The following is a 27,198-nucleotide window of genomic DNA, read 5'->3' on the forward strand; positions in this document are numbered from 1 at the left end:
CGATGCGGGAGCAGCGTACCACCGAGCCGTGCTCTATCTGCCCAGTTATTTAATTTATTTTGTAAGTAGATTTCTTTTATTAATAAATCGTTTCCATACATACTTCACCATGGATGGCTTTTCATTATTCTTTACGAGGGGACTCTGGATATAAGAACAGCCCTCTCCAAGGATCTCTCCCACCAAGGCTGTGGCTGAAAAGAAGCTGTGACTACACTAAAGGATTCATACACAATGCCAGCATACTAACGTCTTGTGGTAAGTAGGGGGAGCACCTCACATGTTATTCCAAGTGAAGCACAGAAGCACTTTTTTTCTGCACTGAATGGACACTTTATTTAGATACATTAATATATGGACATTATATGGATATTTTTCATGAATTCACTGAATAGGTTGTTGTTATATTGATTGCAATAGTTTGCACATTGGTGTATTTTGCACAATTCAGCATATCATTAATAGCAGCGCTGTAATAATAATTTTTCTAATCACTGTAGTCTCGATGTCCGTTGGCACCCGCCTATCATTCATGACACAGGCAGAACAGCAGACTGCCTATGTAAGCAAGGCATATTGCTGTGCTGTCAGTACAGAAGGCAAGGACCCTGTATTTCTGCAAAGCAGGGACATGGATCCAAGCCTTCCCTTAGTAAAAGCACCTCCCAAACAGTGCACAAACACTTTAATCGCCCCTAATGTTAACTCCTTCCCAGCCAGTGTCATTAGTACAATGACTGCATATTTTTTAGTGTCACTGGTTCTCAAAAAGTGTCAGCGTCCGATTTGTCTGCCGCAATGTCCCATTATTAATCGCTAAATTACCGCCATTACTGGGATTTTTTTTTTTTTCACAAATATATAGCAGAATAGATATTGGCGTAAATTGATGAAGACATTTGATATTTTACATTTTTTAATGGATATGTTTTATAGCAGAAGGTAAGCACAAAAAATAAAAAAATGCAGAGGTGATCAAATACCACCAAAAGAAAGCTCTATTTGTGGGAAAAAGGTACATCCTTTTTTTTTTTAGCTACAGTGTCGCATGCCTGGGCAACTGTCAGTTAAATAACGCAGTGCCCTATTGCAAATAATGGCCTGGTCATGAAGAGGGGTAAATCTTCCGGAGCTGAAGTGGTTAAAAGAGGGTGTAACATGTTGAGAAAGATAAACAGCATTTAAAACACAAGTGTATGCACACAGAAGTGTCACTTTTGTGCACTAAAGTTCACCCTGTTTGGGTCTAAACCATTTTACAATGAGATAGACTTGGAAATGGACTTGGAAGATGTTTGCAGTAGCTTTCAACAATATAAGAGTGCAGCTCAAGTACCTTGTTCAAATGACAGGTTTTGAAAAACTCCAGAAATTGTTTGATACATATCTGTATGCTCTGTGAAATAAGGGCGTTGGTAGACTTGTGTTAGTATGGAAACTTGTAGCACTGCTAACTGTGTAGAAGGAAATCAATGCATATGAGAGAATACTTACTTTTTGGCATATCTCCAGTACTTGATGCAGAAACCGTTCTGCTCCTATCTTGGCAAGAGCTATTTTCATCTCTCTCTATCACTGTAGAATCCTCAGAAGTTGCCAACCCAGATTCCACAGACTCCAAAGGTCCAGAAAACATTGCAGAAGAAAATTCAGAGAACTGTAATTCTGCATTCTTATGTTGTCCATTTGGCAATTCACTGTTAAACTGTTCATAAGAGCTACTGTATGTGCAATCACTTTCTGCATTTGACTCATCTAAGTTAAAGTCTTCTGGATTGGGGCAGTCTTCATCCTCTTCATCTTCATCATCTAATGGCTGTTCCAGAGAGAATGGACCATTCTCCAAATGGCCATTCGTTTTCGGAGACTCAATCCATGTTGGATCTGTGTTACCAAGCTCTGGATCTGCATCATCATCTTTTTCAGTGTTTTCCTTTTCTGTGTCTTCTTTTTCATCATGATCTTCACCTTCAGAGGAAACATTACCCGCTAAAATGAAAACAAAATTTAAAGGGTCAAGCATGTAAACAATCAAAAGAAGTTAAAGCAAAACCGAAAAGTCAATCACAAATATGCCATACAAATGTGTTTCTTTTTTTGAAATTGCTTGTTTTTATTGCATGTCCGCAAAATTTGGTATTGGTGTTATTGTTTGATAATTTTAAGCAATGAAATCACTATCACTGTAAATGATATTTTGCTCATTCAATGCATCAAACAAGGGGGCTCATGCACAAAAAAAAAACCCTTAGGAAAAAACAAAGTTGTAACCAGGTGTCCCCTATAACTTTATAAAACCAGGTGTCCCCTATAACTTTATAAAACTGACAGGTATTGAAATCCCAGGCAACCATTAACAAAAAGAAAATTAGCACATTGTAAATAATAGGATAAGGCATAACCTGTAAAATCACACATCAAAAACATGAACCTAAAACAGAAGTCTCTAAACTGCGGCCCGGGGGCCAGATGTGGCCTTTTGCATGCCTTTATGTGGCCCTTGGGCCACTATTTCTCACACTGACATCAAGAACGGGGCAAAATTCCTGTCACGGATACCAACAATGGGATGCTATTCCTTCCACTGACACCAATAATGGGCAACGTTTCCTTCCCATTATACCAATGATAGGGCAATATCCCCAATATCTTCCCCTCTAATACCAATGATCGGCCACTATTCTTCTCACTGATGCCAATGATGAGACATTATTCCTCCCACTGAGAACAATGATGGGGCACTATTTCTCCCACTGATGCCAATGATGGGGCACTATTCCTTGCCATGGTACATTTCATCCAAAAAGAGCTTAAGCATGCCATAGATATTTAAAAGAAAAAATACTAAAGTAGTGAAACATCACAGCTGCTCACTTCATCCAGACTCTTCTTAACATATACTCACCATACTCATTGGCTGGTTCCTCATCAGCTACATCTTCCAGACATACTGACTTCAGCTTGGCTTCTGGTTGGCTTTCAGCATTCTGCTCATTCTCATTTTCTTCCGTTTTTTTCCGCTCTGCTTCCCGTTCTAACTCCTCAATTTCTTGAAGGCGCTTTTCAAGCAACTCCGCTTGTCGCTTTTGCTTCTTTTTTAGTTTTTTCTTTTTATTTTTTGAAATCTTTCCAACCTGTGAAATACAAAAAATTACATTTATATTATAGGGTGTAAAAAAATACAGGGATGGGGAGTGAACATCACAGCAGGGTGCAGGAGGTTAATTATAACTTTACTAATAATGTTCCCTGGATCAGTTGGTCTTGGTTGTAGGTATAGGAGCTTATAAAGAAGATGCAATGCAGGAGGGAGATCAGAATTTCAGCCTCATGGGGCAAGAACAGACTAAAGCCTAGTACACACGGGCTGAATACTGGGCGGACATTCAACATTTGTGTATGGTAGCCAATTCGGCTGGATCCTGACGAAGGGTCAGCACCGGAAAAAGTCTGCCAACCAGCTCCCGATCAGCGCTCTCAGCCAATGGCTGAGTGTGCTGACCGGAGTGTTTTAGCAAGGGGGCTGTGCCCCTGTCAGAATACAGTAGCACAGCAGGGGAGATCGCTGTACTAACATCAGATTAGTATTATAGCAACTCCGACCTGAGCTGTCAGTTTTTTTCGTTCAACTCGCTGGGTTAAACCACTAACTAATAATACTTTTGTATTCAACTGTGGATTTAAAATGTGGTCTCCATGTTTTCGTAAAGGAGAGATTTTATTTTCAGCTGTGAATATTCGCTCTTCCATCTCCTCCAGTCAGGCCAAATCGAGTAAGCCACTCCCGTGTGCTACCGCATTGTGTTTTTTTGAGATTTTCACAGCATGTTCCTACAGCAACACCATTCATTTGAAGGGGCCGATATTTCCTCCAGAAAAGCAGCAAAGTAGCTCACGTACCTTTTTTGGAGTCAACTTTGGCGCATTTTGGGACAGAGTAATTTTGGACATTTATTTTGTTTTTTTGTTGCACGACAAAATACCCGCTTTCTTAGCATGTTTGGGGTGCCATTAAAATTAATTTTACAAAGATTTGGAATTGCAGGCAGAGTTGTCTGATTCATCCTTAAGATGAGGTTACAGGGTCAGAACATGCGATGAAATATTTTAATGTAATAAATCTTACTAAGATAACACCCAGCAATGGGTTGAGAGTGCATAAAACCAAAGATTTTAACCCATCATTTTCAAGCCGCAACTACCTGTTCCTTTACTTACTCATGTAACATATCCCTACTAGTGTTCTCCCTTCCTTATTCAACATGAAGCTGGATCAATAACATGCAAAAACCATCTTTGGCACCTTCTGTCCCCTCTAATAATCACCCCGTCTTCGGCTCTACAGCTCTAGACTGTGAACATCTAACTCCAGCCACCCCCACCCCATTTGGATTAGAGAGTGTCTATGGATAAGCTAAATTTAAAATAGAAAAAACTCCACTCTCCAGGTGTTCTGCTTCCCTCCACTCTAATCACTTATTAGGACTCCTACATTTAGAACTCCTCGGCTGCCTTCCCCATTCGGCACTGGAAATTCTACGAAAATAGGAAATACAAGGGAAATACCACGTTCACTGACCAAAAAGAAATACATTTGTTAAATAAGTGGTGGTCTAGCCACTCGCTATTAACCGGTTGCCGCCCGCCCGCCGCAGTATACTGGGGCAGGCAGCCACTCCTGCGCAAACTGCCGTAGGTATAAGTCGGTCGCGCACGGCCTCCGTCTCTGCGATGGTCTGATTCGGTACAGAACCGATCAGTCATCAGGTCCAGGCCAATGATTTTTGGCCTGGTCCTGGCGATCGCTCCTGACCAATGGCAGACCGACCTGTGTCTGTGTTTTGTAAACACAGGCACAGGAACTGGGACTCTCTTCCCTCGTGGAGCCCTTTTTGGTTCCAGCTTGAGAGGAGAGAGCATCTAAACGTGAGTACACCAAGCACTACATCACACCACACCAGATACATTTAACCCCCTGATCACCCCCCCCCCCAGTAAATCCTCTCACTCCCTGTCACAGTGCACACTATATACAGTATATAGCTGTTTTGCTGATTTCTGTAATAGTGTGCCTTGTGACTTCATTTAGCGTTAGCGATTGTTAGTTTCTGTCCCAAACAGGTTTAGGGTACCCACCACCCCACTCCATAAAGATTTAAGCCCCTGATCAACCCCAGTTAACCCCTTCAATGCCCTGTCACAGTGTCACTTTTATAGTGTACAGATCTTTTTTCTGATCACTATATATTAGGGTCACAGGTGACAGTTAGCGTTAACGCTAGTTAGCGTCAATCTGGGACAGCGTCAGATCCCCGCTGCATATTTAGACATATAATTTAACCCTTTGATTGCCAGTGACACACACATACACACACTAAACACCTTAATTACTAGTATAGTGTCCGAATGGATCAATATCTATGATCTGATCAGAACTATACTAGCGTCCCCAATAGTTTAGGGTTCCCAAAATGCAGCGTTAGCAGAATCTGCCACGACACCTGCCAGCACCTGCGTTTAGCCCCTCTGCTCAGCCCACCCCACCCAGGCAAGTGCAGTAAATCAATAGATTACCGTCACTGCCATAAAAACACCACACAAAACCGCAGCGTTAGAGTCAGACCTGATCTCTGCTAGCACTAGCAGTTTTTTTTTTGCGGTTCAAACAGTCCTCGACAACCAGGTGCTTTTTTACCCGAGTCACTTACAGTATACTGACCATGTCAGATGAGAGCGATGGGGAAGCCTCACTGGCAGAATCGGGGGTCAGTATACGAACCTGTAGAGAGCAGCGGCTCCCTGACAGATAGCTCTGACAACGGAGTAGTCCCTGCTAAGGTCAGGCGTACTGGACCTTGTTCTGGAGTTGCTGAGGTGCAGCAATCGCAGGGTTCTCGTATGGAGCAGAGTGTTGGCACTAGTGCCGCTCAACCTTCTGGTGAACTGGCAAGCACCAGTGGCCTAGTACATCCTGGTCATAGTGAAACTAGCAGTGCAAGATCACTTGGTGATGTGGCGAGTCCCATAAGTGCAGTTCAAGCTGGTGCGGTGGCTAGCACAAGTAGTGGCCCGCAGCCACCGAGAATTCGAATACAGGCCTGTAGAGCCCATGTCCTCCCTGATGCGCTGGCAAATCCTGATTGGTGGCCCACAGATTCTGCAGCACCTGTACTTCCCCCATTCACTGGCCAACCCGGAATTCAGGTGGAAAAAGCTAATTTTACTCCCCTTGAGTTTTACGAGCTGTTTTTCATGTAAGATCTGTACAGATTTATTGTGGACCAAAGCAATTTATATGCTGGTCAATTCATCGCCGCAAACCCAAATTTGACCCTTGCCAGACAATTTGGCTGGAAACCTATAACTGTGTTCTCTGCGTCCATGGCCAGGGTGAGATACAAGCATATCCTGCGGTTCATGCACTTCAGTGACATCGTCCTCGGGGTGACCCTGGATAGGACCGGCTCCACAAAATTCGGCCCCTCGTAGACCATTTCAATCAATGATTTGCAGCCTTGTCTATCCCCCAACAAGTTGTCTGCATTGAGTTCCCGATTAGGTTTTCTGGCCGCCTTGCTTTCAAGCAGTTTATCCCCAGCAAGCGTGCCAGATGCGGGGTCAGGGTGTATAAGCTCTGTGACAGGGCAACAGGCTATACATTTAGTTTCGGGATTTACGAGGGCAAAGATAGCACTGTGGAGCCCCCCAACTGTCCAGACTACATAGGGAGCAGCGGCAAGATTGTGTGGGACATGATGTCACCCTTATTTGGAAAGGGGTACCATTTGTACGTGGACAACTTTTATACAAGCATGCCACTTTTTAGTCACCTGCTTGAATTTCAAATTGGCGCATGTGGCACCGTGCGAACCTAATTGCTGAGGCTTCCCCCAATGGCTTGTAGATACCCGACTTAGTCGGGGGACGGGAGCCTGCTTGAAAACAGACAAATTGCTTGCAGTGAAGTGGAGGGATACACTGAATGTTTTAGATCTGTCCTCCATTCACGCAGACACGGCAGTCCAAATTCCTACGGCAACTGGTGTTTTTGAGAAGCCCCTCTGTGCCCATGAATACAACCTTAATATGGGAGGGGTGGACCTAAATGACCAGATGATGTCGCCGTACTTAACTGCCCGTAAGGCCAGACGCTGGTACAAAAAAGTGTCTGTTAATTTATTTCAATTGGCTTTGCTGAAGGCTTATGTGCTATACAAAGCGTCAGGATGAAGTGGGTCCTTCCTACAATACCAGGAAGAGATCAGAGCCTACCTGTATCCAGGAGGTTCTGCTCCCCAAATTCCCTTACCAGATGCAGTGAGCCAGGCTGCATGAGAGGCATTTTCCTTTTGTCCTCCCGAGTACCCCTACCCAAAGACGCCCCCAAAGAAGATGTCGTGTCTGTAAGTAAACGTGGATTTAGGCGTGACACCCGTACTTATTGTCCCTCCTGTCCTGGCGAACCTGGTCTCTGCATCGGGGAATGTTTCTATCGCTACCACACACTAGTGGAGTATTAGCATAGGGTACAGCACGGCACAGTCTAGGGCATACTTACACAGGGTCTCGAAAGATGTTCGATGGCGATCACATTTTGAGAGACCCTAACCTGGAACATTTTAAAGTTGCAGAAAAAAAAAAGTGTAAAAAAAGTTAACAAAAAAATATAATAAAAAAGCCAAAAATAGTTGTCGTTTGAGTGAATTTTCTGTTCTTACTCTGCTCTTCTACTTCTACTCTTTCTACTTTAACTGTACTTAATTGTTACTATTTTTCATTGGTAACCATTTTTTACTTTTCAGGTACCAATATGTTGTTTTATTTTAACTGTTTTATTGTTAACCACTGTTTGCCTTGCAGGTACGATAATCAGCTGCCACACTGATTTATTTATTCTGACACAAACAGCGCTTGCGCTCAGCATATATGGAAATCTATGATGGCAGTGCTGTAGAAGGATTTCACCACCGCAGTTATAAAAAAAAAAAAAAAAGGCATACATGGCTATCATCATGTATGCCCATCATTAGAGAAGTGGGTGGATGTTGGGAGGTCTAAAGATGGGTATACTACACATTTTCTGGCGGAGATTTCTTCATCCACATCGATAGATGTGAATGGAGGAATCTGTTAGCGATCCTAGCGGATAATTAGCCTCTAGACTGCTTTAACAAGCAGTGGGAGGGGACCCTCCTGTCCCACCGGGTAACCCGAGAGTGCAGCCGGTGGTTCTATTATCTGACCATAGAGCTGATTGGAGACGAGAATGGCTCCAATCATCTCTATGGCCTAAGATACCGGAAGCTACGAGCATTTCATGACTTCAGTTTTGCCAGAAATAAACAGCGCCATTGGGAAAGCATCTTTATCATACGAATCTTGGTGTGGTCAGATGCTTTTAGGGCAGAGGAGAGATCTAATAGACCCCAATTTAAAAAAAAAAAAAAAAAAAGTACCTGTCACTACAGATTGCTACCATAGGGGATATTTAAATTCACTGTGATAACAATAAAAATGATAAAAAGAAATGAAATGGAAGGTGTCAAAATAACAAAAAAGCAAAATAGAAAAAATAAAAAACTCAAGCACCCCTGTCCCCCCGTGCTTGCGCGCAAAGGCGCACACAATCGTCGGTCTAGTGTCATATGTAAACCGCAATTGCAGCATGCATGTGAGGTATCGACACGAGCGCCAGATCGAGGGCAGTAATTCTTGCAGTAGATCTCCTCTAAGTCTAAAGGGGTAACCTGTAAAGCCTTTTAAAAATGTATGTAGTTTGTTGCCGCTGCACGGGTGTGCGCAATTTTAAAGCAGGTCATGTTTGGTATCTATGTACTTGGCATAAGATCATCTTTTAAATTTTACCAATCAATTAGGAAATATATAGCGTATTTGTGCATTAAATTTAAAAAAAAAAAGTGTTTTTTTTCCGCAAAAAATTGCGTTTGGAAAATCTGTGCGCAAATACCGTGTGACAAAAAAAAATTGCAACATCCACCATTTTGTTCTGTAGGGCCTCCGCTATAAAAAATATATATAATGTTTGGGGGTTTAAAGTAATTTTCTAGTTAAAAAAAAAATATATATATATATTTTTTCATGTAAACAAAAAGTCACAGAAAAAGCTTGGTCTTCAAGTGGTTACAAGAGTGGGTGATGTGTGGCTAAGATTGAGCATAAAATGCCAGGACAGTTCAAACACCGCCCAAATGACCCCTTTTTGGAAAGTAGACACCCAAAGCTATTTGCTGGAAGGCATATTGAGTGCATGGAGTATTTTATATTTTGCCCTAAGTTTTGGGAATATCACAATTTGTTTTTTTTTTTACTCAAAGTTGTTACTAAATGATATATTGCTCATGCATGCCATGGGTATATGTGAAATGACACCCCAAAATACATTCTGCTGCTTCTCCTGAGTACAGGGATACCACGTGTGAGACTTTTTGGGAGCCTAGCTGTGTACGGAACCCCGAAAACCAATCACCACCTTCAGGATTTCGAATGGCTTAAATTGCTTATTTTACTTCCTCACTACCTATCACAGTTTCGGAGGCGCTGAAATTTCAAGATAGCACAAAACCCCCCCAAATGACCCCATTTTGCAAAGTAGACACTCCATGCTATTTGCTGAGAGGCATGGTGAGTCCATGGAATATTTTATATTTTGCCAAAAGATGCGGAAAATTTCTTTATTTTTTTTTTACACAAAGTTGTCACTAAGTGATATAATTCTCACACATGCCATGAGTATATTTTAAAATGACACCCCAAAATACATTCTGCTGCATATTCCGATTACAGAGATACTACGTGTGAGACTTTTTGGCAGTCTAGCCGCATACAGGACCCCAAAAACCAATCACCACCTTCAGGCTTTCTAAGGGCATAAATTGTTGATTTCACTCCTCACTACCTATCACCACGAAATGCCAAGATAGCACAAAACCTCCCCAAATGACCACTTTTCGAAAAGTAGACACCCCAGGGTATTTGCTAAGATGCATGGGGAGTATTTTGCATCTTTCATTTATTTTGGAAAGTGAAGAAAAAAAAAAAAAAGGAAAATGCATTTTTTCCCTCTTTTTTCAACTTTAAAAAACTTTGTGACAAAAAGTGAGATCTGCAAAACACTCAACATGCCTCTCAGAAAAATAGCTTAGGGGGTCTGTTTTCTGAAAAGGGGTAATTTTGGGGAGGGGGGGGGGGTTGTGCTGGCTTGGCATTTCATGGCCTCCGAAACTGTGATAGGTAGCGAGGAGTGAAATCAACAATTTACGCCCTTGGAAACCCTGAAGGCGGTGATTGGATTATTTTGGGGTGTCGTTTCACATATACCCATGGCATGTGTGAGCAATATATCATTTAGTGAGAACTTTGTGCAAAAAAAAAAAAAAAAATAATTTTCCCAAAACTTGTGGCAAAATATCTAAGATTCCATGGACTCACTATGCCTCTCAGCAAATAGCTTGGAGTGTTTACTTTGCAAAATGGGGTCATTTGGGGGGGGGGGGGTTTGTACTATCTTGACATTTCAGGGCCTCCGAAACCGTGATAGGTAGTGAGAAAGTTCAATGAGCAATTTACACCCTGAAGGTGGCGATTGGTTTTCATGGTCCCGTACGAAGCTAGGCTCTCAAAAAGTCTCACACATGTGGTATCCCTATACTCAAGAGATGCAGCAAAATGTATTTTGCGGTGTAATTACATATATACCCATGGCATGCGTGGGCAATATAACATTTCAATGACAACTTTGTGTAAAAAAATATATATATATATATATATATATTACTTTTTCTTTTTTTTTTTTAGTCTTTTTTTTCAAACACCTGTGACAAAAAAATTAAAATATTGAATGGTCTCAACATGCCTCTCAGGAAATTCCATATGATGTCTACTTTCCAAAAAGTGGTAATTTGGGGGGATTTTGTACAGTCATGCCATTTTAAGAAATTAGATAGGCAGTCAGTATATACACCATAGTTTGCAGACGCCATAACTTTTGTGCAAACCAATAAAAATACGCTTATTGAGATTTTTTTTGTCAAAGACATGTAGCTAAATACATTTGGCCTAAATATATGACAAAAACTGAGTATATTGGTTATTTTTTCTCACAATTTTCGCTTTTTTTTTTTAATCAATATCGCAAAAAATAAAAAGGGCAGAGGTGATCAAATATCACTAAACAAAAGCTCTATTTGTGGGGAAAAAAGGATGCAAATTTTGTTTGGGTACAGCATTGCATGACTGTGCAATTGTCAGTTAAAGTCACACAGTGCCAATTTGAAAAAAGTGGCCTGGTCATTAAGGGGGCAAATCCTTTCGGTGCAGAAGTGGTTAAATAAATGTATAAAAAAATTGTGTCCTAATAACGACAGACTCATCCCTGCACTGCTCTTTCAGCTGTCAGCCAGGGATTCCTGGCTGACAGATGAAAGTAAACAAAGGAGCTTGGACAGATTAAAAAAAAAAATGGAGAAAGGCACCTCAACTTCTATGACAAATTATTTTTTGAGCATGCAGCCTGGCAGTCCAGGAAATGAGGGGCGGGGGGTGGGGTGTGACAAGCGTGCCCCTATGTTTACGTTCGTGGCAGGGTAAAACAGGTGTGCTTCCGAGCCAGGGGAATGACGAAATTGGACGTGTCTTGGCAGCCCTCTGGCTTTTCTTTTCTTCATGGTATGTTGGCAAGTCAGTGTTAATTTTGACTGATACGGACCTGCAATACTGGACAACATGATTGACAACGGATGCCACTTTTTTATTTAAAGGTCTTCTCAAAAGTTTGAATGTCTTTATTTCTAAAGTACATCATTATTTTGTGAATGAGTAGGGAAACTATGTACCTCTTACTCATTCACAAAGGGGGGAGAGGGGGAGGTGGTATTCTGGTACCATACTGCTAAAGGGGCTTCCAGATTCTTATACGCTCCCTGCCAGCAGAGAACCATAACCACAGGCCAGGGTTGTGGGAAAGAGGCCCTTGCCCTCATCAACATGTGAACAAAATGCTTTTGTCGAGTGGGGTGGGGCGGGGGTTTGGGCAAAGCATTGAGGGCATGCGACCTGGTATGTTACAGGAAGGGAGAGGGAATGGTGCACGCTCATGCCTTTCCTGGCTGCATGTTTAGATAAGGGTCTGGGGTGGGGAATTAGGGAGGGACCTCACGCCATTTTTTTTTTGATGTTCATACTAGATGGGAAGGGCCTGGTATGAACCGTGAGTAAATTCACCTGTCAACCGGGAATCCCTGACAGCTGAATGGGCAGTGCAGGAATGACTCACTGGTTGTTAGAACGTCGGCATCTCAGAGCTGGAACGCATACATTTAGCAGTAGTAAGAAGAAAATCGCTCCTAAATGTTTCACTTTCCGCTGCAGCCTGTGGTAACTTAAGGTGCAAACAATGCATTAAACACTGCATAATAAAAGGAATTTAATGCACGTGTTACTTTAACACTTTTTAATGAATTGATACCTTTTTTAAATCACGCATGCATTAATTTATCGCTGATGTTCATGCAACATTTTACACTTCATGAAATCAGCCCTGCAAGACAAATTTCCTTTTCCCTTATATTGTTTCTGTATGTACTGTATATATTAAAAATATTTTGCAATCCCAACTCCAGATACTTGTCATCAGAAGCAGATTGAGAATTCACTTCAACTGTACCGCACGCTCCTAAATGTTGCACTTACTTTGTAAAGTGCCATGAAAAAATAGAATTTTTGACTTACCGTGAAATCCATTTCTCTGATGTTCAACGGACACAGCTACTGATCTTCTTAACCTTTGGGTTATACCCAACAGGAGTGGAACACTAGGCAGAAAATAAAAGTCTGGCTACGCCTATGGGCAGTCCCAGGGGGTATACCCTCTATGCTATAGGTACCCAGTTTTGTTACAAGCAGTGTCAGAAGAATTACAACTCCACATAGGGGTGGGTGCTGTGTCCATCAATGAACATCAGAGAAAACTGGATTTGTGTCTTACTGTACAATCCTTTTCTCTGAGGTTCACTGACGGATATAGCTCCATGTCTTCTAGACCATTGGGCTTATGCTGCTCTCTTCAGGAGTAGGACTAGGCAGAACCTTTTTGGTTACGTCCCTGAGGCAGTCCCAGAGGATATACCAACACTTCCTGCTATAGGACTTCAGTTTGTAGCAAGCAGTGTCAGAAGAACACAACTCAACCCAACAGAGGGGTGGGTGCTGTGTCCGTCAGTTAACCGCAGAGAAAAGGATTTTACTGTAGGGCAAAAATCCAGTTCTCTCTTTAGTTCACTGACAGACACAGCTCCATGTCTTGTAGACCATTGGGATGTCCCAAAGCAGTGTCAACATGGGGGCTGGGAAAAACACAGCAATACGTAGAATTCAAAACAAGGCTAAACATAGCCAACCAGGTAAAAACAGGAGCTCAACCAGGAACAACTGGAGCTCACCACGGAGGAAAAAATTACATGCTCAAGAAGCGGAAGCCTCTGCAACTGCAGCCCGCAAAACTTTGCGGCCAAACTCCGCATCCGAAGATGCAAGTACATCCACCTTATAAAATTTTGTGAATGTGTGTACAGAAGACCACGTAGCCGCCTTGCACACCTGAACTAATGACGCCTGATGACGGAAGGCCCAGGAGGCACTGCGCGCCCTCCCGGAATGTGCCTTAACAGGGAAAGGAGGAACCTGACCCTTAATAGAATAGGCCTGCACCACCACCTGCTTGATCCACTTGCAAATGGTCGCAGCAGACGCGGCCTACCCCTTACGAGGTCCATCCGTAAGAACAAACAAAGAATCGGATTTCCAAATTGGCTCAGTCACCTCCAGGTACACCCGAATTGCCCTGACCACATTCAAGGAATGTAAAGCAATTTCCTTAGGATGTTTTCGTTTAGGACATAAGGAAAATAACACAATATCTTCATTCAAATTAAACACCGAGACAACCTTAGGAAGGAACGCCTGACAGGGTTGCAACACCACTTTGTCCCTATGAATCACCAGGTAAGGCGACCGACAGAAGAAAGCAGGCAACTCCGACACCCTACGTGCGGAAGTAATAGCGACTAAAAAGGCCACCTTCTGTGACAGAGTGAGCAAAAGAAGTTCTCAAATATTTTCAAAGGGAGGCTTTTAAAGCATCGACAGTACCAAATTGAGATCCCACTGAGGCACCAGGGATTGCACCAGAGGAGCCAGATGGCTAACTCCCTGCACAAAAGTGTGTACCAAGGACTTTGCCGCCAATGGCCTTTGGAAAAATTTAGCCAAAGCGGAAATCTGTCCCTTGAGCCAAACGTCGATCTACACCCGTAGAAACTCCAACAGGCGGGACACGCGAAGGGGAACGGGGAGAACCCCCCCCCCCCGAGACTCACACCAAGTAATGTACGCCTTCCAAACTCGATGTTAAACCTCCCTGGAAGTAGATTTCCTAGCTTTTAACAGAGTAGGAATCACCGACTCAGACAGCCCCCTGTCCTTCAGCACCTGGCTTTTAATAGCCAAGCTGTTAAAGCCAGCAACTGTAAAGCAGGATGGAAGATCGGTCCCCGAGACAGAAGATCTTCTCTGAGAGGAAGTTTCCAAGGGACGTCTGCTACAAGCCTTACCAGGCCTGTGTACCAAGACCGGTGAGGCCAGTCTGGTGCCACCAGAATGACTAGAATCCCTTCTACCTCGATTCTGCATTGCATTCTCGACAGAAGTTGTAATGGAGGAAAGGCATAAATCAGACGATAGTGACCCCAATGGGCCACCAGGGCATCTGCGGAGTCGGCCACTTCCCAGGCCGTTAGGGCACTCCTTTTGCACCCTTGATAATTGACATATGCCATAGCATTGTCCGATTGTATCCTCACTGGGCATCCCTGCAGATGATCCGTCTATTGAGACAGACAAAGCCTGTTCGCCCGAATCTCCAGGATGCTGATCGACAGACTGGAGTCCAAACACCTTGGGCCGAGTACACTCCCAAGACACCTCCCCAACCGGACAGACTGGCATCCGAGGTGAATACCGTCCAATAAAGGGGAAGAAAGGATTTTCCCAGACAAATCACCGGGGAGCGGAGCCACCATAACAGATTCCCTCAAACCCCCGACTCAACGGGATGAAATGGTCCATGGACAGTGGATCCTTGTTCCATTTGGACAGATTCTCCCTTTGCAGGTCTGATATGGAACTCAGCAAACGAAACCGCCTTGAAAGTGGAAACAATCAGGCCCAGCACGACCGACGGTTGGACAACAGGAGCCAAACCACATCCTGTAGCTTCAGAAGTTTCGTTGAGGAAGAAACCCGGGCTGACCCAGAGTCAAGCATCAGACCCAAGTAGTCCAGCTTGGTGGATGGAGTCAACGCCGATTTCTGAAAATTTAGTGTCCATCCGAACGAGTTTGCACAGTAATGTCCAAGTAGGCTTCTAGAGCCAAGGAATACTCTGCACGCAGTAGCAGATCATCCAAATAACCTAGAACCGCGATCCCTTTCTGCCGTAGCAAGGCCAACACTGGGGCCAAAACCTTTGTGAACACCCAAGGAGCTGAGGCGAGACCAAAATGTAACGCCACAAATTGATAGTGCTCCTCGCCCACGGCAAAATAAGGAAAACGCTGATGCCCGACATATATTGGATTATGAAGGTAAGCGTAGTTGAAAATCGATAGAAGCCAGAAGATCCCCTTGATGAAGGAAAGCAATCGTGCTGATGGGCTCAATTCCAAATTTTTTAAACCCGCACAAAGTAGTTCAGAGCCTTAGGATCCAAGAATGGACGAACCTTGCCTTGCTTCCTGGGAACTGTAAACAGATTTGAATTAAAACCTTGAAAGCGTTCCAACTCTGGAACTGGCACAATGACTAACAGGCTCTGCACTGCCTCATAGAGGCCCTGTAGCCGATCGTGAGACAGGCGCAAGTAGGAAGGAAAGAACCTTCCAGAGGCAAGGACCGAAACTAGATCTTGTAACCAAACCAAATCAAGTCGTGGACCCATCTGTCCTGAATGAGCAAGGTTCACGGATCCTGTAAAAATCGAAATGCCCCCCCCCCCCACCCCAGGTGAGAGAGGGGGCACCCCTTCAGGCTAGGGAAAGCTTGTCTGTGGAACCATAAGCGCTTTTGACTTAGCATTCCAGGGTCTGTTGGATCCTCCCGCAAAGCTATGGGTGGATCTCAAACCCTTTTCCTGCAAACCAGACGGACGAAAGGGCCGCTTGTGAGCTGAGAAGAAGGGACCACGTTTACAATGAGGTACCTTGCCCTTAATGATCTCTTCCATAGAGACACTGAACAAATGATCACCTACAAAAGGTAGATTAGTCAGCACCTTTTTAGAAGCCTGGTCAGCCAACCAGTACTTCAACCACATCATGCAGCGAATAATTACCGCTGTCACAGATACCCTGCCGGCCAAGGGGGCACAAATGTAATGTAACCCCTGGATCAACTGATCCGCCAGCTCAGGAGGGTGTTGACTCCCTTCCAGATCCTGGCGTAAAGCTTTTGCCCATTCCGTTAAGGTCTGGGATACCAAGGTGATAGCCTCAACATTGAATCAGCCACGGTGAAAAGATTCTGGACCAGAGCCTCTGCTCTCTTGTCCATGGGATCCTTAAAGGATGGAGAATACTCCACCAGCAAAAGCATAGCCTTATTTAACATGGAAACCTGAGAGTCCACCAATGGTGGAACCTTAAGTTTCTTCAGGAGAGACTCCTCAAAGGGATATCTCCTAGCGAAGCGCCTAGGTATTCCATCCATGCTTTTCGGGGAACCCAACTGACTAGTGACAATCTCGTCAAAATAGGCAGGAAAGGGGAACACCTTTGTCACCTTGGAAGATTTGCAGGTGCCAAACTGCACCGGCGACGCCGACTCAGTATGAGCTGAGTCCTCTAACCTTAAAGTTTCCTGCGCAGACACAATTAGGGCCTCCACCAGCGCTTTTTCATGCGCGGCTGCGGAGGACGACGACCCGTCCTCACTGTTCGAGCACTTAGCGTGCATGGACGCAGACCCAGTGGTCCGCGCCGGCCAAATCCACCTTAGACTCTGAGGAGGCAGAGGATACAGGTGAAGGTGGGGGGCGCTTCTTGCTAGGCCTCCTTTGCAGGGCCATATCTACCTTGGATAAAAGTGAAAGCAGGGCTGCTGTCATGGCTGCCAGGGCAGACCGAGACCCAGAGGGTCCCGCAGCTTCCAGGAGTGGGTCAGGTGGTGATACACGCTCCAAAGGCTCCATTGCCAAAAAAAGGATTAATCAGAGCCGTGCCGTGCAGAACAGAAAGAATTTCTATTTATTTTTTTGCAAAAAAAGGGAACCCCCCCACGCGCACCGCTGGAGCACCACAAGAATCAGTGCAGAATCAGACTTCAAGAAAATGGCTGCTGTTGTTCTCTTTAGGAAACCCAAAACATGGCTGCTGGACTACAAACATGGCCACGGAAGCCGGGATTGCAACATCCATTGCATAATTGTGGTGCCACACGGCGCTACACGGGACCCGGGACCCCACTGGACCCCAGGAAAGAGGCAGCCACCAGGAAGGGACCCCTCAGGGACCCCCCCCCCCACAGCACCAATGTACGGGCACCCCCAAAAAGGGGGACCAACAATGACACCCTCCCACCACTCTCTGGCCCAACACAAGACAAGCCCCCCTACCCAAATACACCCGTGCCCCCAAAAGGGGCTAAGGGGGGGGGGGAGACAGGGGGCAGGTGAGGGCAACCTATGAAGAGAGAACCCCGCTGTGGAGATGGGGGGGAACCTGAGGGGGAGGGAGGATACAGGATGGGGGCCTACCATCCCCAGGGAGGGCCCGCTACCACACCAGCAATTTTGAAAGAAAAGAGGGGGGACACAACCCACCACACCAAGGCACAAGGCGGGTGCCACTCCCAGCAGCCCACCGCACCATCTTGGAATGGGGGTGCTGCGGCCTGAGGTATGCTGCAACTCTGATCGTGGCTGCTGTTGATACCAGGGCTATGCGACCTCATGAGGGGTTTCACTCGCCGGCCAGCACCCGTCCAGTGGGGCTACATCGCGGCCAACCTAGGGCAAAGCTAATAGTTGGGTTGCGCTCGCAGGCCAGACTGGGAAGGCCATAAAGATCTAGGATATCCAGTGCGTCGCCCAGTCCGACTGTTGATGGTAGTTCACACAGTAACAAAAATAATAAAGAAAAAGTAAAAAATTCCATATAAAAAGGAAAGAATGCCAGGACCACAGATACCAGCAGAGAGCCAGGCCCTTATTCCTGACTAGGCAGAAAAAACTGAAGTCCTATAGCAGGAAGTGATGGTATACCTTCTAGGACTGCTTCAGGGCCATAACCAAAAAGGTTTCCGACTAGTCCTACTCCTGAATAGAGAGCAGCATATAGCCCGATGGTCTGAAGACATGGAGTTGTGTCCGTCAGTGAACGAAAGAGAAATGGATTTTATGGTAAATCAAATCCCATTTTCTCTTTCGTTTTCTTGACGGACAAAGCGCCTGATCTTCTTAACCATTGGGACGTCCCAAAGCAGTATACATGAGGAGTGAGAACAGAGAAAAAGAAATTCCCAAGGCGAACTATAGCCAACCAGGTAAACAAGAGCTCAACCAAAACAACTGGAGCTCTTCTGAAAAAAAAAAAAAACAATACACACTCAAAGAGAACCAGGTACTCTAAACAGCAGCCTGCAAAACCTTGCGGCCAAAAGGAAGCATCAGCAGATGCCAACACATCTATTTTATAGAACTTTGTGAAAAAAGTGAAAAATCCCCCTGTTGCGGGGAAGCCAGCAACGTGCAAACGGACTCCATTCTGAACTTCTGCACCAGCACAAAGCAGTTCAGCACCTTAAAGTCCAGAATTGGATGTACCTTGCTGTCCTTCCTGGGGACTGTAAACAGGTTTGAGTAAAAACCCCTGAAAACTTTCCGAAGTCGAAACTGGGACCATCACCCTTTAAAGTAAAAGGTCTTGCACCACCCCAAAAAGAGCCTGTAAGCAGACCGGGGACAGTCGTACGTTAGAAGGAAGAACCTTACCGGAGGATAAGAACGAAACTCGAACTTGTAGCCGGACCGAATTTCCTCATGGACCCACCTGACTTGTAGCAGGGGAGTTTATGGGTCTGGGAACCAGCGAAGATGTCTACCCACCCCAGATACAGGTGAGAGTGCACCTTCATGCTGAAGGGGCCTTTTCCACAAGTCTGAAGAAGCCTGTTCTTGACTTGCCAGACCAAGTTCACTTGGATCCTCCAGAGGAGGCCCTGAAGGCTTCCGATCCCTTGTCAGTCGATTCTGAGGGATGAAAAAACACCTTATAAGCTGAGGAGGGCCCACGTCTATGATAAGTAGCCTGCGGAAGAAAGGTACTCTTCCCCCAACCCCTTGAGACCTTTAATGAAGTCATCTAGGGTAGCACCAATCAGTCAAGGCCTTTTTAGAAGTCTGCAGACCAACATTTGAGCAAAAAGACACGCAAAAGGACCACTGCTGAAACCAAGCCGAGCCACCAGGGGAGCCGCATCCAAAGACACATCACAGATAAACTGCAGCCCCTAGACCAGCTGGTCCGCCAGCTCAGCAAAGGAAGGGGGGAGCTACTCCCCCTCCAGGTTATGATGCAAAAGCATAGTCCATTCGGTCAGAGTCTGCGACACCAGGGCAATGGTGAATATCGGCCTCAGTGCCAAACCAACCAGGGTGTACATATTGCGGGCCACAGCCTCCGCCTTCCTGTCAACCGGGTCCATAAAGGCTGGGGACCCTTCAACCGGAATCATGGTTGCCTTGTTTAATCTGGAACCTGGAGGGTACACAACCGGTGGAACAGTAAACTTCTTAAGAAGGGACTCCTCATAGGAGTATCTCCTAGCAACTCGCTTGGGGAAACCAAGGGGAAGCTTTGGTCGTCCCCATTATTTAATGACAATTCTGTCAAAATAGGAGGGGAAAGGGGACACCTTTCCGCTCTGGAAGGCTTGTGAATGCCAAAGGGAACCTGTGCCTATGCTGCAGCTTCAGCTGGGTCCTCCATCTTTAAGGTCTCACACACAGCTACAATCAGTGTGTCCACCAGCGCCTTTTCGTATGTGGCTGCAGAAGTGGAAGAACTCCTCACTATCTGAGGATTCAGGGCACATGGTCGCAGACCCAGCAGGATGACCCACATCTGTGGTGGTCGAATCAGATTCAGGATCTGATGAGCCAGATGAGGCAAAGGGCGCTTTTTGCTAGCCCGTCGCCCAGAAGCAGCCTTCACCAGGGACACCAAGGACTCTAGGACCGCCGTCCGTGCATCGATGGGTAAATGGGACACGGAGGGCCCAGCAGCCTGAGAGAGGGGATCAGGTGGGGAGTTGTGCTCCAAAGACTCCATGAGTCACCAGGGGGACCGCTCAAAAAAGTGTTAAACACTGCTAAGGGACAACTCCCACCGCTCTGGCAGCCCACCTGGTTCCCAGCCACAGAGCACCAAAAGATTCTCAGTAGAGAGGGAGAGGACCCCACCAGACTCACCATCCTTCAGAAACCAGCGCAGCTACCAAGAGAATCTGCACTGCACAAACAGCGATTAGGAAATGAAAAGATACAGGAGTCAGCACCAGGGGATAAGTAGGAGCTCCCACCGTCGAAATCGCCACCCAGAGAGCTCCACTTTTATGGCCGTCGCTATTTCCAATGGAAAACCACCGAAAAATGGTCGCCACACTACACAAAAATGGCTGCTGTGCATTAGGCACACAGGCTACAAGAAAATGTAGGCACAAGGAGGGATTCCCAGGCCTTTAGAAAAAGGCACTGGCCAAAAGGGGGAGGGGGGGTTGGCAGGTGCCCCCACCAGGTACAGACCCCCGCCCCCCACAGTCGATCGCCGGCCCACATTGCCAGCATAGCACCCTTTTATATATTTGAAAATATATCACTCCTGATGTATTGACAGCCTCTCAGTTCTTGAGTCCCTAAAAATGCCAGGACAGTGCAAATACTCTACAAATGATCCATTTTTGGAAAATAGACACAATAAAATAGTTTTTCCCCAATTTTTTTTTTTTTTTTTTTTAACATGCTGTCACCAGTGAAGTATAGCATCATCATAAGACTGGTGGAAGACTGGTGTGGCGGTGATCAGGGATACTGACTGGTGAAAGTATGTTATATGTATTTTATTCCATTTTTTTTTTTTACAATTTTTTTTTTTTTTTTTACATGTTTTTTCTATTTCTTTTCAATGATTTTTATTGAAAGTTTTCAGCATACAAACGTGTGTTATAACAAAACAGCAATAATTGAAAAAAGGTACGAAACCGTATAACAGTCCCAGTGGTCAGGTAGTACAGTCCAGGATAAACAAGCATAAAAATACAGTAGGAAACTTGTTATTTCCCAGGAGGGAGACCTTGCGAAGTGAGGGCTCAAGGACTCCCACACACGTGGAGATATAGAGACGTCCCCCCGCAATGCGTCAGAACTCCAACAAACAATATCAGCCTTCGCTAATTGATAAACATATAGGCTACTGCTAGATAGCTGGGCTGAAACCAACCTAGAAGATTAAACCACAGCCGATGACCACCGAGAAATCCTCAGCAAAAAAATAAAATAAAAGAAAAAGGCTGCTGAGAGACAAATATAGCGGATGTTTTTTCTATTTCTAAATTTTTTTTTGTACATCATGTCATCAGAGTAGTTTAGTGCAACCATAGTGACACTGTAGTACTCTGGGTGGAGGTGATCATGGTTTTTGTTTTTTTACGTCTGTATACATCTTTTTTTTTTTTACATCACTGTATAAGCAATAGTATTTAGCTGTCATGAATGGGTTAACATTCATGAACAGCTTGCTTATGGTTGTGATCTGTGGTTGGCTACAGCTAATCACATGGTACAGGTAGCCAGGTACTATGTGATCACTTTTGGGCCAACCACAGATCCCGACCGTAAGCAAGCTGTTCATGAATGGAAATCCATGAAAGTTTGTTTACATTATATCATGTGATCTTTATGACCAATCATAGTGATCACATGATACCCAATACCCAGTTACTGGTAATCCACTGTGTCGTCACAGGAGAGGCAAGTAAATGTACTGTGGGTGGTCCGGAAGCTGTTAAAAGATTGGCAATGTTGCCTCCCATAGCGTAATTTCAATGGATCAGTCTAAACACAACACGCCACCTATCACTTTCTAGATATTTGCATGAAATCTGCAAAACATGGCATCTCTGGTGATCCTCCAGAGGTTTCTGGGCCCTGCTTGTCGGAGGCGGGCCACAACCACAGGTGCTATGCCAAACATCGGATCCCTGACATCCTTCCAGACATGCCTTGGCTGCATTCATATCTGCACGTTTACAATTATGTGTTGGGCTGCATGCATAACCCTCTTGGACTGCATGCAGCCCACTACACCCCTGATGTAGTGTGATGACGGGGTGTGTCCCCTGCACATCAGGCTCAGAACTTTTTTCCCTTAGCTATGCAGTGTGTGAATTCAGAAACGCGCCCTCTCCTTTGTGCTGCTGCCAAATTCTGTGTAAATGTTGTGTGTTGTAGAAAGCTGTACAGGACAGATTGCTGCAGATAAACAGGTACAACTTCTGTGTATAATCTGGAGCTGGTCACTTCACTGGTACAATGTAAGGGTTTACAGCCACTTACATCATCTACTACGGGGTATATTAAATCATTATGAGCACTTTTTTCCTCATGATCCCAGAGTCAAGGGTCTTTGTGTCAGTTAAGGAGAGCTTCCACCACACTCAGTTTTAATGCAACAGAAAGGGATAAAATGTAACACACGCATAATAGTGGTATATTGCAGTCACCATAGTGACTGAAACGTTCAAGCTTTTAAAACCAGCGATGTTGCATTGCTGAGGAGCTGACCATGCACTCTGATCAAGTGTTAGGCATAGGCTAATCATATTAACTTATTGACATATTTTGAATAAGTTAAGGGCTTTACAACAAGCCATCATTGACCTCTCTGTAGCTATGTTGAAGAATAAAGGGTATGTAAAAGCAGACTTTTTATCTTAATGCATTCTATGCATTGAGATAAAAAAAACCTTCTGAGTGAAGCAGCCCTAATACTTACCTGAGTCCATCTTTATCAAGCAATGTTGCAGGAGTGTCTCAGCTGCCCTGGACTCCCCTCCTCATTGGCTGGGACAGCTGTGCAGTACCATTGGCACCTGCTACTGTCAACGTCATTCAGCCCATCAGGAGAAAGAGGGGGGCAGGGCTGGGTCGCCGCTCTGTGTCAGAATGGACATAGGGAGCTGTGACTCGGCTTGGGTACCCCCACAGCAAGCTGCTTGCTGAGGGGTCACTAAACAGGAGGGAGGGGCCAGTAGCACAGAAGAGGGACTGGAGAAGAGGATCCGTGCCACTCTGTGCGAAACCAACTGCACAGAGCAGGTACGTATAACATGTTATTTAAAGAACAAAAAAAAGATACTTTACAATCACTTTAACCCTTAAAGTATATTGTATCTGGTCTTAGCCTAGGCTCACACTAATAAGGGAAAACGCAGGAAAAGCCTTGACCTGTGCATGTTTCCCATATTGCATTCCAATCGCACTGCCCTTTCAATCTGCTGCGGGTGTCAACGCAAAGATAACAACCACCCAAACGCAGGTCGCAAATGTAGTGAGTTTGCCTGCACCAGATTTCATAGTACAAAATGACCATGGGATCCTATTGCGGTGTGGCTCCAAAAAAAGGTGCATGCATGTCTTTAGTGCAACGTGGTGCGATTTGAGCCTATTGAAAATTAATAGGCTCAGATCGCACTGCACTGAATCGCATGCGAATTGCACTGGAATGCTGTTAGAAACTGACGGAAACCTGACTTTGGAGTCTGTTATCATTAAGAAAAATGACTTCACAGTATATACAGCTAGAGAGGTCAGGGATTGCTTGCTTTAAATAATTTTTACTGAAAAAAAAATGCTACAGTAACAGCTTCATTTTTTTTGTTAGAGTAGGGCTTTCAGTTGTTTGTCCAGTTCACTTAAAACTACACATCCATGCAAGACTACCCTTGCCATAGGGTGACTACGTTGCTGTACTTTTTCACTGCTGAACCAACAGCATGCCACAGGAAGTGGAAAAATAACTGAACTAACAGTAGGATCAGCAAGTACTAAAAATATGAACCAGTGGGGCACAAAAAATCAAAAGTTGTGTGTTATTGCTTGTGACAGACTGCATCACTTACAGTGACAAGAAAACAAATGTGTGAACCACTTGGAATGCACTGTTTTTTCTGCAATAATTTGCCATAAAATGTGATCTGATCCTCATCTAAGTCACTACAATAGACAAGCACAATAAGCCTAAACTGATAACACAATCATTCTAATTTCTCATGCCTTTATTGAATGCACCTATTAAACATTCACAATGCTGGAAGAAAAAAAGCAAGTGAACCCTTACAGCTGGGTCAAGCCGCTCTTGTCAGATAGGACTTTAAGCACGTGCTTTTGGGAGCTCTGGATCAGACCTCCACAACATTCAGGAGGCATTTCTGATCATTCCTCTTTACAAAACTGCTTCAGTTCAAGTATATATGTAGGATATGTGGTGTGAACGGCTCTCAAGGACATTTCCACAGCATCTATAGGGGGTAAGGTCTGGGCTCTGGGCCACTTCAAAAGGTGCATTTCCTTTTTCTGACGCCAGTCTGTGGTGGATTTAGTTTGATCCTTAGGGCCATTGTCTACTAAGCTTTAGCTTGCAAACAGCCACCCTGACATTATCCTGTAGGATTTTTTAAACTTGGAAATTCAATTACCACTCGATGATGGCAAGTGATTCAGGCCTTGAGGCACTGAAGCAAGCCCAAATCATGACGTTCCCACCACCATACTTAACCATTGGGATGAAGTTTTTGTGCCAAACATAGTGTAGAGTATTCTTTTCAAACAATTCAACTTTTGTTTCACCAATCCACAAAACCTTTTCCCTTTTCCCAGTATTGTTGCGGTTTGCCACTTATCAATGTCTTTGGAGAGCAGAGGCCTCCTCCATGGTGTTCTGCCATGGACACCCTGCCTGTTTAAAAACGTAGGTATGGTAGAGTCATGAACAGGGATGTTTGCCACTTCCAGTGATGTCTTCATGCCTTTAGCTGTTGTTCCTGGGTCCTTCTTGACCTCATTGAGAATTCTGCATTGTGCCTGGAGGATTTGACTGGGTGCCCACTTCTTAGTAACCACAGTATGAAATTGCCTCCATTTATAAACAATTTGTCTGTCAACTGATGGATGTCTAAACACTTCGAGATTGTTTTGTATCCCTTTCAAGTCTTATGCGGATCAACTATCCTTGATCATATGTCTTTAGAGAGCTCCTTTTTGCGAGGAATGGTTTACTTCAGCTGGTGTTTCTTATGAACAGCAATCTTAAAATGTTTGTGTGTTTTCTATCAAAGTAGCTCTAAACCAAACCTTCAAACTCATTTCATTATTGGACCCCAGGTGTGCAAACTACTGACTCCAATTAGCTATCGTTGAAGTAATAAGTCTATTGGTTCACTTACTTTTTTCTCCAGCAGTGTGAATATTTAATGGGCGTGTTCAATGAAGACACAAGAAATTAAAATTGTTTGTGTGTTATCAGCTTAAGCACATTTTGTGTGTCTAGTGTTTGGGCTCAGATGAGGATCAGATCACATTTGATGGTGAATTACTGCAGAAAACAAGTTAATTCTAAGTGTATCACATACTTTTTTTTTGCCACTGTATTACATTTATTTTTTATTTTGCCCATAGGTACACATCAAGACAGCAGCAGTGAAAGAGTAACAGATGGAGCATTTCCATGAAAACCATCACAACAACAAATGAAGGTCAACAATGGCAGCCATGAGAAGCCTACTTAAAATTAGGATTAGGTTTCATAAACTGGGAGCCATCATGCTCCCCCTGCACACTACTATGTAACAGGCAACCCAAATGAACGCGTGGCCCTCTAATCTCTAATTGATGGAGTTTATAAATGCACTTACACTGACTAGTGTGATACCCAATAGCTTCTTGTACAGTAGGTTTCCCTTGTTTTAAAAGGATTGCTCCAAATGTTTGTGTATTGTTATTACACTGAACTTAGTATCTAAGTTCAAAGTCTGTCTCCCTGTATTGCAGTAAGCCATGTTCCTCTAAAATGTTGTGTTCATGTTAATCACACTTGAATTTGCTACAGGGCTCCTGCACAAAGGGTGGCTGAGGCCATTCACTAATTGTATTACCTCCACCCAAGCGCACCATACAGCATTTCATTAACATGAATGGGTCTATGCGGCTGTACTCATGTATACGTTGGTGCTATTGTAAATACGAGTACAAAACATAGGTGTGTGTAAAAAACACACTTTTTTTGCATACCTCCATACGCTGTAGTTGTGTTTACCACAGCACATACACGAGTACAGCAGTGCACAGCCATTCACGTTAAGGACAGACTGTACACAGCACCTGGGCTGCCTGAGTGGGGGACATACAGCTGCAATTGGGCTAAAGGGGCTCAGCTGAAAACATGTGCAAGAGCCAAAAGGGTCGAATCGTTTGGAGGAATGCCTCTGAATATAAAAAAGATTATTAAAGCGGAGTTCCACCCAAAAGTGAACTTCAGCTTTAAGGCCTCCTCTCTGGCTCCTGTTTGTGAAACGGAGCTTATGGAGGGGGGGGGGGGTGGGGGGAGCCAGCAGGTACTCTATTTTGACAGGTACCTGCTCCCACTTCTGTTCCATTGGCCTTAGGCGACCAGAAGCGGAAGTTCTTCTTCCCCCCTCCCTCCCAAAATCTTCTGGGACACATGACAGGACCTAGAAGACTTCAGGACCAGTCAAAGAGTACAACACCGCTTGGGCATGCGCAGCGGGCACTCGGCCGTGAAGCCGCAAGCTGTCACAGCTGGGTGCACATAGTGGAGATGCCGGCGCCGCCAAGGGAGGACAGGGGGAGAACATGGCTGTGATGAGTGCAACGCTGGATTCGTGGGACAGGTGAGTGTGCATTTTTTAAAAGTCAGCAGCTATAGTTTGTGTATATGTTGACTTTTAATAAACAAAAAAATGACCGGAACTCCGCTTTAACAACTTCTACATAAATAAGACTGCTGCTGACTAAAGAATTTTCAAGCTAAATATGGCTACATGTTATGCAAACAG

At 44.6% G+C, this 27,198-nt stretch overlaps 1 protein-coding gene across 12 annotated transcripts in view; it reads right to left on the reverse strand.

The window, feature by feature from the left end:
- The window catches only part of SRPK2 (SRSF protein kinase 2), a 291,812-nt gene that overhangs the window by 63,562 nt on the left and 201,052 nt on the right, over window positions 1–27,198 (reverse strand). For all 12 annotated transcript variants that reach the window (XM_082254427.1, XM_082254419.1, XM_082254422.1 and 9 more), the window contains 2 exons: window positions 2,906–3,134; window positions 1,495–1,989 (listed from right to left, as the gene is read on the reverse strand). In XM_082254427.1, the coding sequence (XP_082110553.1) occupies window positions 1,495–1,989; window positions 2,906–3,134 (724 nt within the window). The remainder of the gene's footprint in view (window positions 1–1,494; window positions 1,990–2,905; window positions 3,135–27,198) is intronic.

The sequence above is a fragment of the Pelophylax lessonae genome (genome assembly GCF_965119305.1).
Source record: "Pelophylax lessonae genome assembly, chromosome: 4".
NCBI classification, from domain to species: Eukaryota; Metazoa; Chordata; class Amphibia; order Anura; family Ranidae; genus Pelophylax; species Pelophylax lessonae.